Source organism: Marmota flaviventris, chromosome 18, assembly GCF_047511675.1.
Source record: "Marmota flaviventris isolate mMarFla1 chromosome 18, mMarFla1.hap1, whole genome shotgun sequence".
Classification (NCBI taxonomy): Eukaryota; Metazoa; Chordata; class Mammalia; order Rodentia; family Sciuridae; genus Marmota; species Marmota flaviventris.
Genome location: NC_092515.1, coordinates 8,064,963 through 8,082,313, shown reverse-complemented (window position 1 = coordinate 8,082,313; position 17,351 = coordinate 8,064,963). Strand labels below are relative to the sequence as shown.

At 40.9% G+C, this 17,351-nt stretch overlaps 1 protein-coding gene across 1 annotated transcript; it reads left to right on the top strand.

Moving 5' to 3' along the window:
- Positions 1-2,328: 2,328 nt before the first annotated feature.
- LOC139702700 (3-alpha-hydroxysteroid sulfotransferase-like) lies at positions 2,329-15,810 on the top strand. Its single transcript, XM_071604529.1, has 4 exons — positions 2,329-2,426; positions 5,166-5,260; positions 13,892-14,069; positions 15,498-15,810. Exons 1-4 carry the CDS (start codon positions 2,360-2,362, stop codon positions 15,527-15,529), a joined length of 372 nt encoding a protein of 123 aa, XP_071460630.1. The 5' UTR covers positions 2,329-2,359; the 3' UTR covers positions 15,530-15,810.
- Positions 15,811-17,351: the final 1,541 nt, after the last annotated feature.

Below are 17,351 nucleotides of genomic sequence, written 5' to 3'. Positions count from 1 at the left end.
TTGCAAACAGGGCGAGGATTGAGGCCAGTGTCCTTGGAAGGGGCACTGCGCTGGGAAGTCAAGGGAAAGGGGAACATATAAAACTGACCTCAGCAAACAGCCAAGAGGTGGAGCAACCTAAAATCCTTTCATAGATGAATGCATAACAAAATGTGGCGTGTTGATACAATGGGATACGATTCAGCCTTCACAAGGAAGAATAGTCTCACACCTTCTACAACATAGAGCAATCTTGAGGGAGTCATGCTAGATGCAACATTTTGGGCACAAAGGGACAAATACTATAGAATTCTACTCTTGTAAAATACCTAGTGTTCATAAAAAATGCATCATGGGTTCCAGAGACCAAATATGGAGTAACAAGGAAAATGTTGTTAATAAGCTGAGAGTTTGAGTTTTTCAAAGATAAAAGTATCTGGACATTGTAAGAGCAAAATTAGGAATGTGCTTAACACTGCTTAGCAGTACCTGACTGCATGCTTAAAATGGGTAAAGTTTATGTTATGGTAAAGTTTATATTATGCATTTTACCATAATTTTTTGTTCGCAAGTCATGTTGAAATGAGTGACCATCATTTTCACTTTCTTATCTAGGAACCCACTGGTTGATTGAAATTCTCTGCCTGATTCACTCCAAAGGCGATACCACGTGGATTCGATCTGTGTCCATCTGGGATCGTGCACCCTGGTTAGAGATAGATACAGGATACAAATTGTTAAAGGAGAGAGAGGGCCCACGGTTCCTGACCTCTCACCTCCCCTTCTATCTCTTCCCCAAATCTTTTTTCACTTCCAAGGCCAAGGTGAGTGCCTAATGTTTGATCAATGCTTTTTCCCTTCCATGTCCTAGGTAACCCCTGCAGATGTTGCTGGGGTGTGTGCTCACTGGGTAGGCTGGGTGAGACCTGGGATAATAGTTTAGGTTGATGTGGCCACAACCAGACCACACTTGAGTGCAAGAATGTGGGACATTGCATAGATTATTCTAGCCTGAATTCAGGTGTGAAGGGACTGGCTAATGCCAGAATCTTAGAAAACCACTCTCCTGTGCAAGCAGAATTTATAATCTACACTGGATTATCCCAGCCTTGCAGCTCTTTAAGACGTCAGCCTGTATTAATTCAATAAAAGCCTCCTGCCAGGTAGGTGGAAGCAGAGAGGTCAGTGGTGCCCACATGGGAGCGGAGCACGCACACATTGATGAAGCATGGATCCAGGGGCGGCTCAGGAGTGGTGGCCAGCTATGTCTCCATGGCAGCCCAGGGCACGCCACTGTGTCTTGTGATTAGCAGCCACTGCAGCCTCCCTCTAGCTGACAGATGATCAGCACAGACCAGGGATATCCCAGATCTCTTGGTAAACAGACTCTTTTTAGAAAAATACCTTTGAAAAGTGTTTGTTGACTTCTGAACTTTTTCATGTTTTTGTTCAAACATTACCAAGAAATCTGGAATACTAATCTCCACTCTTGGAAATGTCATAAAGTATGTAACAGTGAGCCTGCTCCAACAGACCCACTTCCATGTCTCCTGTTGGGTTGCTTTAACCCCTGCCCAATTAAACTGAGGTCTAAGGAGACATAAGACCTCCAATAACAACACCAGGAAAGTTGGTGCAAATACAAAGTCAATTGTGATGTTCAAGTACAAAATAGTGAGTGTGTGTGTTTGTGTGTGTGTTCACTAATCTTGAACACCAGCCTCTTAATATGTACATATGTACACAGTTAGGCAACTATCCCCCAGACCAGACTAGAACATTCCTGCTGTCCAGAAAGTCCCCCAGGTTCCTTGTGCCCATCAGTGCCCACCACCTGAGGGAAACTCCCCCTGCACTTCAGCTACAGATTGCTTTGGTGTATATCTGTATTTTGAATAAGGAATTCGTGCTGCATGGATGTCCTATCTGTGAGCCTCCTCCATGGCTTTGAGTGTGAGAATGACTGTGTGTTGCTATGAAGGTGAATATACCATCATTGATCAATTCATTGTGCTGTTAGTGATCATTATGGCAAAGCACACAAGTGCCTCACCAACACCATCTAGAACTTTCCTGAAGGCTCCCATGTTGGGTAACCTAATGTCCTAGAATGAAGAGGCAAGGTCTTCCTCTTCTATTCCTATAATGGGAAACTAAAATGTACATTTGATGAATGAATGCTATAAATAATTAATTAAATGAATCCCTTGATGTTCAGCAGATATTAAGTAAGAACTTCCTGGGAAAAGATGAAAATCAAGGTGGGAAAGGACTGATTATTACTGTTTTTTTTTCTTTCTCTCATTTTCCTTCATTTAAGGTGATATATATCATGAGAAATCCCAAAGATGTCCTTGTGTCAGGTTACTATCATTGGTCCATGACAAAACTTACTAAGAAACCAGAGTCACTGGATCAATATTTTCAGTGGTTCCTCCAAGGCCACGGTGAGTCTCTGTGACCTACAGATCTGCGTCCACACTGCTCTCCTAATTGTGTGGCATGACTTTTGTGCTCTTTTCTGTGTATGTCCCATGTATGAGAGAAAGCAGACAACCCTTGACTCTGTGAGCCTGGCTTCCTTCAATGAGCATGCTGGTCTCCATTCCATCCATTTTCCTGTGAATGACATAATTCAGTTCTTCCTTATGACTGAGGAAAACTCTGTCACATGTATGTGCCACATTCTCTTTACCCCTTCCTCAGTCAGGGGACACCTAGGCTGGCTCCGTAACTTAGCTGCTGTGAATTGAACTGGCATCAACATGGTTGTCACGTATTGCTATAGTGGCTGACTTTAATTCTTTTGGATGAAAACCAAGGAGCCCTGTGACCGGGGCATATGGTGGTCCCACTCCTAGTCTTTTCAGAGGTGCTGACTGATTTCCATGGTGGTTGTACTCATCTCCAATCTCTGTGGTGGGTAAGCATTTCTTTTCTTTCATATCCTTGTCGCATGTATCATTATTTGTGTTCTTGACATTTGCCGTTCTGACTGGAGTGAGACGCAATCTCAGGGTAGCTTGGATTTGCTTTTCTCTAGTTATTAAAAATGTTGACTTTTATTTTCATTAAATTGTTGGCCATCATATTTTTCCTTTTGAGAAATGATTGTTCACTTACCCATCTATTGATTCGGTTATTTGGGTTTTGGTGTTAAGATTTTTGAGTTCTTCATACGTTCTGGATATTAATCCTCTGTCAGAAGACAAAGATTTTCTCCCCATTTTTCAGCCCTCTCTTGCCTCCTTACCATTGCTGTTAAAAAGCTTTTTAGATGGATGCCATTCCTTTATCAATTCTTGGTTTTCTTTCCTGAACACGAGGAGTCTTATCGACGAAGTTGTGCCTGCACCTGTATGTCGTAGTGTAACCATTGTTTTCTACTAGTACTTAAGGGGTTTAGGGTCAAATTCCTATTTGCTGATTCACTTTGACTGGAATTTGTTGCAGCATTTAGCTTCATTCTTCTACATATTTTCTTAGTACCATTTATTAAACAGTCTGTGTTCTCTCCAATATTAGCTTTTGGTGTCTTTGTTATGAATCAGATGATTGTATCTGGATGATTTGTCTCTCTCTGTGTTTTCTATTCTAATAAATTGATCTTTATGTCTGTTTTATACAGCACAATTTTTTTGTTATTGCGCCACTTTAGTATGATTTGAGACCGTGAAGAATTTAAAATGTGATACCTTCAGCACTGTTCATTATGTGTGTGTGTGTGTGTGTGTGTGTGTGTGTGTGTTTTGAGATTAGACCCAGTGCTTTGCAACACCAGTCAAGTGCTTTACCACTGAGCATCATTCTCGGCCCTTGATCATTATTTTTATTGCTGAGAATGGCTTTGCATTTTTGTTTTTCATGAAAATTGTGGGACTATTTCTTCTATTTCTGTGAAGGATCTCATTGGTATTTGACGGAGATTGCACTGAATTTGTAGATTTCTTTTGGAAATGTGGCATTGTTTAAATTCTGGTTATCCATGAACATGGAAGGGGTTTTCACATTCTAGTGTCTTCTTCAATTTCTTTCTTCAGTGTTCTATAATTTTCATTCTAAGAGGTGTATCTGCTCTTTGGGTGGAGTAGTATGCCAAGGGTTTGTTTGTTTGTTTTTTTGTTGTTGTTATTGTTTTTCTGTTTCTTTGAATTGGTACCAGGTATTGATCTCAAGCCAAATAATTACTGAGCAATATTTCTTTTCCATTTTTATATTTTATATATAAATAAGGTAGTCTCGCTGAGGTCCTTAACTTTGCTAAGTTGCACAGGCTGATTTGAACTTGCCATCCTCCTGCCTCAGCCTCCCTAGCGCCTGGGATTACAGGTGTGCCCCACCACACCTGGCTACCTAAGTATTTTTGAGACCATTGTGAGTGGAATTGTATTTCTGGTTTCTTCCTCAGCAGATTCATTATTATTATGGCTTTTTCTATGATGATCTTGTATCCTCCTACTCTGCTGAATGTGGTATCAGTTCTACAAGGGTTTTGGGGCAGCTTTAGGGGTCTTCAAACATTGCATCCATCATCTGCAAACACTGATAATTTGGCTTCATTCTTTCCAACGTGTATTATCTTGATCCCCTTCTCTTGCCTGACTTGTCTGATTAGAGTTCCCAAACTTCTGTTTAATGAGTCGTAAGAGTGCACATCCTTGCCTTGTTCCTGGTTTTAGGAGAAATGCTTCCAGTTTTCCCAGGTTAGCATGATGTTGGCTTTGGGTTTGTCACATGTAACCTTTAGGATGCTCAGCCATGTTCTTCTCTCAAGGTAAAATCTACTGACGTGGTGAAATACATTTATGAATTTGCATATGGTGAACCAGGCTTACATCCCTGGGATGAAATCAACATGTCTTAAAGTATAATCCTAAAGTGTCAACACACCATGCCCTGTGTATAATCTTAATAGAATGTGCTAACATTTTAATAAGGTTTTTGTATCTGTGTTCATAGGAATATTGGGCTGTTGTTTACTTACATGATATCTTGTCTGCCTTGGGTAAATACGCTACTGCTTTCATAGAATGAATTCAGAAATGTTCCCCTCTCTATTTCATCACCTTGTTTGAGGAGTATTTGTCAATTATACATGAGTCAAGCTGTCAGGGTGTTAGAGTGACACGGATGGCACAGCCCTGTTTCAGCAGTGTGTAACCTGCACCCCTGTGCCTGCCCCACAGTGCCCTATGGATCATGGTTTGAGCACATTCGTGGCTGGGTGTCCATGAGAGACAGGGAGAACGTCCTGCTGCTGAGTTATGAAGAGCTGCAGAAGGTGAGCACCTGTCAGATCCAGCGCCCACCAGCTCTTGACCATCCTTGCTCCCTCTAATGTCCGTGGTTCTCAGTATCTGCTCCCCAACTTTCTGTAAATTGTAGCCTCTTAAGGGTCACTAAGAGGAGATGAGCCCTTGGTCTCCATTGACGTTTCTTCATTGATCTGCCCCCAAATGCAAGCTCTTCTTTCATGTCTTCAAAGTTTTCCATCTGGCAACATCTAAAGGGCCCTTCTCCACACCCAGGCAGAGGGCAACGGATTATGCTAGCACCTATGGCTGCCAAGGTTTCTGTGTGCAGGACCTATGATGCTCATAGAGACCTCGACATCAGAAGGGACTGGGTAGAAAGCATTGATCCCAGAGTTGTGTCCACCTGTCTGGCTTCTCCCCTTGACTGGCCAGGTGAGATGAAGGAGAGCTGTCACTTTGTGTAACTCTTATGAGAGGTCAGGGGCTTACAGATGAAGCTCGGCACTGGTGGGGTGGGTGCCGGGTACAGCTGGGTAACAGAAATGACTTCTAATGACCTGTAGCACAGCGTGGCCACTATAAACAGTGATAATCAATAATGCATTTCAAAATAGCAAGTGAAGAGGATTTTGAGTGTTTTCAACTAAATCAATGATTTATGTCTGAGTTTGTAGATGTGATACTTTACAGATTGGATCCTCACACATTGAATAGATACTCATTCTAACTTTATTTTTCTGTTATCATAGAGGAATGGCACTCTGACTTGCACATAGATGTCCACTTCTGGATGTGAGTTTAAGAGCACCAAATGTAATTCAAACCTTTAAATTACATAATAAATTAATGTAATTTAAAATATCTAGAAATTTTTTCAGAGTTGTTAAGCAATGTAAGAAAAAACCCTTTCTGTTTCTCCCTCCTGCCGCAGTCTGGCTGGGCACAATCAGAAGCCACTTGTCAAAAGAAACTAACTTTATTTTTAGAACCAAACACGCCAAACAAAACAGCCTCTCAGGAAAAATCCTCAGAGCCTCAACTGCCACCACCGGCTTTCCACAAGCCTCTCTCTCCCCCCACAAGCTTCTTTTTACCTCCCACAATCCTCCTGCTCTTGAGGCCGATTGGCTGGGTCACGTGGGCAGAGCCAAAAAGTCCCCCAATGAGCAGCTCCGTGGTCTGAAAGGGCAGGGAAACAGTCCAATGAGCATCACCGCAGAGGAGCCAATCAGCTAGATGTTGCTGGGGCTGAGGAGCCAATCAGCTAGATGTTGCTGGGGCCGCTGTGAGCCAATCATCAGCCAGCAGCTGGTGCTGGCAGCTGGAAGTTTGCTGGGGCCCCTTCGGCTGTGGCTCTCAACATCTCCCCCTCTCTGTTTAAACAACAAGCATGTGGCTTAGGGACCGTGTCTGTTAGGCAGTCCAATTCAACATATGGTCCTTACCCATCATCGGATGAACTGACCTCTAGGCGTCAGCCTCCTGTCTTAGGTTGGTACCACTGCAATTGGATCATACCCGTCACTGACTACCGGTCCAGCATACAGCTATACTTGTGGATAGGCCTTTGCACCAGTGGGGGGGTGAGGTTCTTTGCCTCACCTCTGTTGGCCCCCAAATTTTAGACCATCACTAGTAGAGGAGGATGCAAAATGCCATGACATTAAGCCAATTGAGGGCTCCTTTGAAAAATTGTACCACCGGTGACATCATCAGCAAAAATACCCCAACACTACCACAAGTCGCTGCACCAACAGATAGTTCACAATGCATACAGGTGAGCTCACAATGTGTCCAGGCAAGTTCTGCAAGCAGTTCAGTGATGGCTATTGTAGAAGCTGTAGATTGGTTTTATCTTTGACTTCACCAGCACTGGGATGAAGATAGGAATTCTGGCAATAATGGCTAAAGAAAAAATTATGTAACATTACAGAAGGCACTAAAAGAAAACAATTTTCTTAACAATTTACATTGTCTTCACCGGCACTGGGATGAAGATAGGAATTCTGGCAATAATGGCTAAAGAAAAAATTATGTAACATTACAGAAGGCACTAAAAGAAAACAATTTTCTTAACAATTTACATTATCTTTAAGAGAATTATTAAATATAATGAAAAGGAAAGGTGAAAGTAAACAAACAGATCTGTTAACCTTCTTTTTTGTTTACATATTAAAACAATCCTCAACAGTTGTTTACCCAATTTAAATTAAACCATATAAATCACGTGGAAAAAAAAATATTTGGATCCATTTTATCATGAGCGCTCATCATATATGATATATGGACATACGTACATTCAAACATATAACACAAAACACAAGTGTGCACACATAATATAATACATACAACACATAACATTATAGTAAAGGCCTTATAACTTTTTACAGGTGAAATCTCCATTGCAATGTTTAAAAACTCTATAGTCAAAAAATAGAACTGATCAGCAAAACATTAACCTAGGTCTGTATGAGCTCAAAAAACAAAATAGAACTTCATGATATGGCAAAGGACAATAATAAAATAGATATTGAAAAAAGCATCCTGGTTCTGTTGCAGATGTAAGAATAGCCAAACTGGAGTTTTGGATATCAGTTGTTATGGATTTGAGCCAAATCATCTTCTTTTTGGTCTGTAGAAATCGCTTTAGTTAATCTTTCTGGAATCCAAATCGGCTGCTGTTCTCCCTGTGGAAACACATAAACAGACCCCCGACTCCAGACAATCACTGGGTCAGGACCTTGGTTAATCTCTCTGGAATCCAAATCGGCTGCTGTTCTCCCTGTGGAAACACACAAACAGACCCCCGACTCCAGACAATTACTGGGTCAGGACCTTTCCATTGTCCTGTTAGAATATCCTTCCAAAGTACCTTGGGCTTATGTACATTTTTTGGACACATATGCCTTTCCGCAGCACTAAGTCCTGATGAATCCAAATTTAAAAAGTTTAGAGTAAAAAGGGTTATTTTAAGTTTATCTTTGGGGAATATATACCCCTTCCCAATTCCTTCTTTTTGCTTTAATAAGTACATTTTAATAGTTTGATGAGCTCTTTCAACTATGCCTTGTCCCTGTGGATTGTATGGGATTCCTGTTATATGAGTAATGCCAAATGTTGAGCAAAATTGTTTAAAAGAGGTAGAAGTATAACCAGGGGCATTATCTGTTTTTAACTGTTTTGGAACACCCACAGTGGCAAAATTTTGTAAGCAATGAGCTATAACATCTTTAGTTTTTTCTCCGGCATGAAGGGAGCCCATCAAAAATCCAGAAGAAGTATCAACTGTAACATGCAAATATTTTAATTTTCCAAATTCTGGCAAGTGTGTGACGTCCATCTGCCAAATATGGTTAGGTATCAATCCTCTAGGATTGACTCCAAGATTAACTTGTGGTAAAAAGGTCACACAATTTTGACATTGTTTTATTATTTGTCTAGCTTGTTCCTTAGTTATTTTAAAATGCTTTTGTAAAGTATTAGCATTGACATGGAACTTTTTATGAAAATTTATAGCTTCTTCTAGTGTAGAGAAAATATGTATGTCATGTGTAGTTTTATCTGCTAAATCATTGCCCAAACTAAGGGCTCCAGGCAATCCTGTATGTGCCCTGATATGTCCTATAAAGAATGGATCTTTTCTGTCCCAGATTAGACTTTGTATAGTGGAAAGCAAAGAGAAAACAGTAGAAGAAGGGGAAATCCTACCAGCATCTTCAAGAGATACTATAGCATTAACTACATACTGACTATCAGAAAATAAATTAAATACAGAATCTTTAAACATCACAAAAGCTTGTAAAACTGCATTAAGCTCTACCTTTTGAGCTGATTGTTTGGGTACTAAAAATGTAAAAGTTTGATCAGGGGTAACTACTGCTGCTGTACCATTATTTGACCCATCAGTGAATATATTTGGAGCATTCATGATAGGTGTTTTTCTTGTCATTTTTGGAAAAATTACAGGATGCAATGACCAAAAAGACAATAAAGGATTAGATGGTAAGTGGTTATCAAATGAAACATTAGATTTGCACATGATTATTGCCCAAGTATTTAACTCATTAGCTAACTCATCAATTTGATTCATAGTATATGGAGTAATAATTTTATTGGGAGAAATTCCAAACACTCCCTTTGCTGCTTTTATTCCTTTGAGTATTAATTGTCCTACAGCCTCAGGATACCTAGTAAGAATAGTGTTAGGAGAATAAGATAAATGTATCCATAATAATGGACCTTCTTGCCAAAATACTCCTGTAGGAATATTTTTTGTTGGTAGTACAATAAATAATAAAGGCAAACTTATATCAATTCTATCCAAATGCATATTTTCCATATATGTTTCAATGATTTTTAATGCCTTTCTTGCTTCAGGCGTTAACATTCGGGGTGAATTTGGATCTGATGGACCTTTTAGGATATCAAATAAAGGTCCCAACTCTCCTGTTGGTATACCTAAATAAGGCCTTATCCAATTTATGTCTCCTAATAACTTTTGAAAGTCATTAAGTGATTTGAGTTGATCTACTCGTATTTGAATTTTTGGTGGACGGACCATGGTTGAGGATAATAGAACTCCTAAATAATTAATTGGAAAATTTAATTGTACTTTATCTATTGCTATCTCTAGATTATAATTTTTTAATAAGTTTGTAAGTGTGGCATAACATTCTAGCAATGTGTTTTTATCTTTGTGTGCTAATAATACATCATCCATATAGTGAAATATTTGTAGTTCAGGATTTTGATTTCTAAGTGGCTGGATTGCTTTGTTAACATAAATTTGACACATAGTTGGGCTCTTAGCCATCCCTTGAGGGAGTACTTTCCATTCATATCTCTGATCAGGACCTTCATGATTCAGTGCAGGGATAGTAAATGCAAAACGTGGACTATCCTCAGGATGAATTGGAATTGAAAAAAAACAATCTTTAATATCTATAACTAAAACATACCAGGTTATTGGCAAAGCAGACAACTGAGGAATCCCTGATTGAGCAGGTCCCATAATAACCATCTCATTATTAATGGCTCTTAAATCTTGCAATAATCTCCATTTACCAGATTTCTTTTTGATGACAAAAATGGGAGTATTATGGGGAGATACAGAAGGTTGTATATGTCCTTCCGCTAATTGTTGTTTGACCAGGTCATGGGCTGCTTGTATCTTTTCTTTAGTCAAGGGCCACTGAGGAACCCATACTGGTCTTTCTGATTTCCAAGTAATTTTTATTGTCTCAGTGGCCCTTTCTGAAAATCCAACCCATGTCTTTCTGTTCCTTGATCTATTTGTATTGGTGCTGCTATACCTTGTTCTTGTTTTTCTAATCTTTTTCCTTTCCTAAAACCTTGTCTAGTCATAATAGTGGGTGCATTTTGCTTGATGTTATTTGTTAATGTCAAACCTAATTGATCTAGGACATCTCGTCCCCATAAATTTACGGGAAGATGATCCAATACATATGGCTGTATAGTTCCTTCACATCCTTCAGGATCCTTCCAATCTAATACCATTGCACTTCTATGGGGATTAGTCGCCACTCCTAGGCCTCGAAGCGTTTGAGTGGCTTGTTGTAATGGCCAATGTTTTGGCCATTCTTGACGAGAGATGATGCTAAGGTCTGCACCTGTATCCAGTAGCCCATTAAATTCATGTCCTTGAATATTTAGTTTTAGCATGGGGCGAGAATCTATATTTAAAGAAAGCATAGCCCAATCTACACCTGTGGAGCCTAATCCCTTGGAACCTCTTTCTACAGTACGACTGGAAAATTTATCATGTAGGCTGGGTATTATTAGTAACTGTGCTATTCTATCTCCTGGTGAAATTACTGATATACCCTTTGGAGAACTGGCTATAATTTTTATTTCACCTTCATAATCAGGATCAATTACCCCAGGACTTATCATAAGTCCTTTTAGAGTAGAAGAGCTGCGTCCCAATAATAAGCCTACTGTTCCTTTGGGAAGAGGTCCTTTCACCCCTGTGGGAATGATTTGAACTCCCATCTCTGGAGTTAGTACTGCTCTGGCGGAGGCGCAGATGTCCAACCCTGCGCTCCCTCTGGTTTGTCTGATGAGGGATCTGATGGACAATGTGTCCTGGGCACTACCCTGATGGGGTTGCTGGGTTCCTCCAGTGCTCCGTATATTTGTGGTTTTGGGCCCCGGAGCATTGGGCCCCCCTGTCCATTTTTTGGCAATGGAGCCCAATGCCTTTCTCCATGATATCGTGGATAAACACCTGGTCCTTGTTCGTTTTTTGATAATGGAGTACCCTCTATGGTGGTTTGAGAACGGCATTCATTAGCCCAATGTCTCCCTCTACGGCATCGTGGGCAAATACCTGGTATTCTACTCCTTTGATACCTAGTTTTGTTAAACCCTCCTCCAATGGGGCAATTCCTTTTAAAATGTCCTGTTTGTTCACAATTGTAGCATGTTCTTGGCCTGGCATCTAAAGCCTGTTTTACTGCAGCTGCCACAATTTGCCCTTGTTCATTAATGTCTCTGGCATCTAAAGCCTGTTTTACTGCAGCTGCCACGACTTGCTCTTGTTCATTAATGTCTCTACATAATTTAATATATGTGTTTAAATCTTCATGTTTCCATGGTCTAATGATATCTCTGCACCAACGATTCGCTTGCTCATAAGCCAGGTGTTTTAGTAATGGCATTGCTTGTTTTGTATTCCCAAAAACTCTGGTAGCTGTTTGAATAAGCCTGTCTACAAATTCAGCATAAGGTTCATTAGCTCCTTGTATTACCTTAGATAATTGACCTTGTAAACCTCCATGTCCTTGTAAAGTCTTCCATGCCTTAATTGCATCTGCAGCAATTTGTGCGTATATGCCAGGATCATATGCAATTTGTTGCTGCTGATCCTCATAAGGTCCCTTTCCTAACAACATATCTAGATTTCTCTGAGGATAACCAGCTGCTGCATTTCGCCTAGCCATCTCCTTGCAAAATTCCTCATTGGCAACCTTCCATAACAGGTATTGTCCTCCATTTAGCACAGCTTTACACATATTAGCCCAATCTGCTGGCGTCATGTTCAAGTTGTTAATGGATTCGACCATGCTTACAGTGAAGGGTGCTTGAGGACCATAGGTTGTTACAGCCTCTTTTAGCTGCTTCACTGTTTTGAAATTTAAAACTTGGTAAAATCGCTGCCCTCCTGCCTCAAATACAGGGCATGTTAATATTTGAGATCTTGTCTCAGGATCCCAACTATCAACTGCGGGGGTTGGGGACCTCCCAGCATATGGAGGTGGCCTTGTTAGTTGGACACTTATGTCCTCTGGTGATAGAAAGGTGTTAGTAGCAGTCTCCTGTTGTAACTTTCCCCCTGATGGCTTTTTCTGTTTTACACTTTCTTTCTCTGTCTGACTAGCTTGAGAGGCCTTCTCTTTTACTTGAATCTTTTCCTCTGTCTGACTAACTTGAGAGACCTTCTATTTTACTTGAATCAATATGTCTTCTCCTTCCTCTACCATTGTCTGAACTGAAGGCTTTGGACTAAGCAAACAAGATATGAACGTCCACAATGGCAATGTGCCAACTGGCAGAGTCCCTGGGCTTTTCTTTTCTATTCTTTTTAAATCTTCACCATGATGGTTCCATTGTGATATATTTAACAACTCCTCCTTAAAAAGCCATGGGCTACATTTTTGTATTGTATCAACGTATGCCCTGACTGCTATTGATTTTACTGGGATGCCTCCTTCCTCTAACAATTTACTTAACACTCTTTCAGTTTGTTTTTTACTAATTTCTGATCCCGTATTTCTACTATAATACAACCCAACAAGATGACGCCTAACAAAACTGAAACAGAGTGAAACAAAATTGAAACAACACAAAATCATTATAATAGCCTCCTGAAATGTCCATCCGTCCTTTCTCCCTATCTGTTCCTCAGATGTGAGCGGTTTTTCTTCCATCTTACACATCTCCAGGGACAGGCAACTTAAAACAAAAGTGAAACAAAATAACAAAAGAAGAATCTTAAAATGGCTACCCATCCTCTCGCCCTGCCCTCAGGGGCGAGCAGTTTCACTTACCCTCAGTGGCTCCCCGTGCGAGCCACCAAATGCCGCAGTCTGGCTGGGCACAATCAGAAGCCACTTGTCAAAAGAAACTAACTTTATTTTTAGAACCACACACGCCAAACAAAACAGCCTCTCAGGAAAAATCCTCAGAGCCTCAACTGCCACCACCGGCTTTCCACAAGCCTCTCTCTCCCCCCACAAGCTTCTTTTTACCTCCCACAATCCTCCTGCTCTTGAGGCCGATTGGCTGGGTCACGTGGGCAGAGCCAAAAAGTCCCCCAATGAGCAGCTCCGTGGTCTGAAAGGGCAGGGAAACAGTCCAATGAGCATCACCGCAGAGGAGCCAATCAGCTAGATGTTGCTGGGGCCGCTGTGAGCCAATCATCAGCCAGCAGCTGGTGCTGGCAGCTGGAAGTTTGCTGGGGCCCCTTTGGCTGTGGCTCTCAACACCTCCTGACACCCATAGCAATCTCCTCTCATCCTGATGTCATTCCTCTCCTCTCCCCCCGTCCCCCAGCCCTCCTAACACCTTCATTCCAATCCTCCCAAATCCCCTGTGTTGCCCTCTCATAGACTCGCTCTTTGTTGTTCACATTGTAGGACCCAAGAAGCACCATAGAGAAGATCTGTCAATTCCTGGGAAAGAAGTTAAATCCAGAAGAACTGGACTCGGTCCTCAAGAATAGCTCCTTCCATGTCATGAAAGAAAACAAGATGTCCAATTTAGAGATGTTGCCTGAAACTCATGTTGATAAGGATTTCAAAATTACAAGAAAAGGTAAAAGCTCTGGTTTCAGAATGTGTGAGAATACTTGGAGGGAATTCTTGTGTTTACCACCGGACCCTTAGAGTTAGGGTGTTTGAAGATATTGACTTGAGTGATTCATAACCAAGAAAACCTCTCATGTGCCTTATGGAAGAATGTTTCCACGGTTCTGGGATGGGCTGCAGTCCCTGGAGACAGCCGATTCCTCCAGGGGAGGAGAGTGCATCTTGGAGATGGTCATGTCTGTGCCACACCACTAGTGACTACCATAGAGAACTGCCCTCAACAAAGAGATACATAGAGAATGAGCCAATAGGTGAAGTAGGGACTGGGTCATTTGTGATGAGACATTGTAACGCCTCCTTCCTGTGAAGAAAGATGAATTATATCTACACCTTCAGTTTCATGTCTATTGAAAATGTCTACTGCATGTACTCACAGAACCAGTTTTTCCAAAATTCCCCCAGTTTACATGTATCTGAAATGGCAATCCATGGAGTATTTAGACTAAATGCTTCACAAGATATTCAAAAGATCAGGATTCTTGCCACTGAGTGAGGCTGGAGCACAGAGCCATGAAACAGAAGAATGGGCTAGGGGTGTACCTCAGGGGGAGAGCCCATGCCTAGCAGAAGAAGTCAAGAAAGCTTGTTCTAATGATGAAGATATCAATGAACATGGGCATAAGAATCAGTGGTTATAGGATAACAATTACATATTAGACATTCCTGTTTATATTCATATGAGTATAATGTTTATATGCATGTACAACAGATATTGTTGTATTTTCTGTTAATTAATTTGATTGGTCTGGTATGTGAAAATGAATTCGTATGATACATAAAATGGCACTATAATCAGATAAGGAAAGGGTCTGACTTATGCCCGTAACTTTAGCTTCCATTTGACCCCCACCACTTTCCCACAGGGTAACCCTGACAGGGCATTGTTTAAACTCTGTTCTGTAAAACAGGGTATAATGCTAGTATATTACTCATTCTTTTTGTTTTAAATAAATGACAGCAGAATGCATTACAATTCTTTTTACACATTTACAGCACAAGTTTTCATATCTCTGGTTGTATATAAAGTATGTTCACACCAATTTGTGTCTTCATACACATACTTTGGATAATGATATCTATCAAATTCCATGGTCCTTTTAATCATTTCAAAAATTATTTCTTAAACATTTACTGTGTCATTCCTTGAAGTATTAAATCTTATATAGTCTATAAATTTTTTAGATGTCCTAATATTTGAGAAATGCATACCATATGAACATTCAAAAAGGAAATACATAGAACATATCATTTTGGTCATTGCTGTGAAGTCAGCAAGGATGGATTTGTATGGTTAGAACTGAGAGCCCCACTGAGTCACTGCACTGGAGTCAACAGTTGAATTAGGCTAACGGACATGACATCATGTGTCTGCTAGGACAGCACTCTGGGTCAGGAGCAGGAAAGTAAACACCCTGAGGAGGGGGCAGCCTGGCAAGCTTGAGGCTGAATCAGAAGACTGTGCCATGGAGCCGAGAGAGCCAATGGGCAGTCCCAGGATGGAGTGTGAATCAACAAGGACCCTACACCTAGAGCCCCAACATCACCAGGGAACTTGGCTGAAGGAGACTGGAAATCTGGGGAGACATGAGCCAGAAGTGACTGGAGCCACTGGCTCTGCCAATGGATCCACATGGTGCCATGTGCAGAAGAACTTCTCACAGAGAAAAGTTAATACACAAAGATTAGTTGTGACCTGCTCTGATCACCAGGTCAGAAATTTTGTTGGTTTGGACCAAAGTGCTCAAAAACAAGTGGTCAGACTTGGTTATAGTCCAGATCTTCTGATTTACACCCAGTCTCACTGTGTATGGATTCTGTACAGATTGCTTTGAAAATGGAGGGAAGTCAGAACACACTTTCCAGGCAGATAGACGTGTAAATGCGCATGGTGGCCAGGTAGGAGAAGGCCTCACCAATGACCCAGGGTCACTCTGCTGTCCTGACAGAGCAGGGAGGAGGTTGCCGTCTTAAGACCTCTCCCTAGATCTGATCTGTGTCTACTTCATCTTTTCCAGGCATCTGTGGGGACTGGAAGAATCACTTCACAGTGGCCCAAGCTGAAGCCTTGGATAAATCATACCAGGAGAAGATGGCGGGTTTCCCCAAAGAGCTGTTCCCATGGGAGTAATGTCCAAAAATTCTGGATGTTTTATGGATACTGACATTGTTTCCTGTCTTGGGATATTTACAGGATTGGGAGGTTCTTAATATAAAAACCATTTCTATGAGAAAAGGAAGGAAAAGATAGGATAACATGAAGAACCAATGAAATGTAAAATAATAGGTGAGTAAAAGGAAGTCTAGTCGGTCAGAGGAAGGAGAATGGGTAAGGGGGGCGCACAGCAGAGAAAGAAGGATTGTGATCTAAAATTGATTGCATGGATAACTTTACGGAAGATCTCAACACTAAGCATGTAACAATAACAGCTGTGTCAAAAAATAAAAACCCAATTTGCCATTCTGCTTACTTGAATTATATGTTTTTCTTCTCTAATCAATTACCTGTTGAAAATTACTAGAATTTTCCTATTCACTTCACCACATCCTAGCTTTTAAATAATCTAACTAATATTTCAAACACATAGAGGCCTGCAAAGATAAAATGACTATCCCACCATTGTGTCTCATTTTTAAAACAAGAAATAAAATTTATAACCAGTTGAGGTTCCTTTCTATTACTTGTGTCTCCTGAATTTATTATGATGATGATGATCTGGAAGAGTGAAATTTCCAACGTAGATTTATTTTCATTCCCAGTGGTTTTTACAGCATAAAAAAACAAGTGCTGTGTTTAGAACTTTTAAAACATATGTAAATGGACCTGAAATAAAAGGATAATTTGACCTCAATGTACCCAAGTTATCTCATCCTGAATACAGCAAAATAAAGTGAAGTAAGACAATGGGCCAACCAGGCCTCGGGAGCGCCACCTACAGGTCTGCCGTTATGGTGCCTTCTGCCCACTCCCAGCCCAGTCCTGCTTCCCTCCCTCTCTTCCTTCAGCACCTGGGCTCCCTCTCATGGCTTTGTGGTGAGAGCCTCCCATCTTCCTTGGCTTCCTAGCTGAACGTCAATCCTTCTCATTCCCCAAGAGCTTGGCCTCAAATTCTGGGCCTTTTTGAGAGTGAAGTAAATGAATTTATTCCAGTAACTGTTGTGTTTTCAAGTAGTGATGAGTTTCCTTCTTTAAGAACTTTCTAATGTGCTGATTATCTGGGCTTTGTGTAGC

Bases quoted from the DNA above. Each gene is read 5' to 3' on its own strand.
- LOC139702700 (XM_071604529.1), top strand. From the start codon at position 2,360: ATGACAAAACTTACTAAGAAACCAGAGTCACTGGATCAATATTTTCAG. The intron at 2,427-5,165 runs GTGAGTCTCTGT...CCTGCCCCACAG, and splicing joins GTGGTTCCTCCAAGGCCACG to TGCCCTATGGATCATGGTTT. The intron at 5,261-13,891 runs GTGAGCACCTGT...TTCACATTGTAG, and splicing joins GTTATGAAGAGCTGCAGAAG to GACCCAAGAAGCACCATAGA.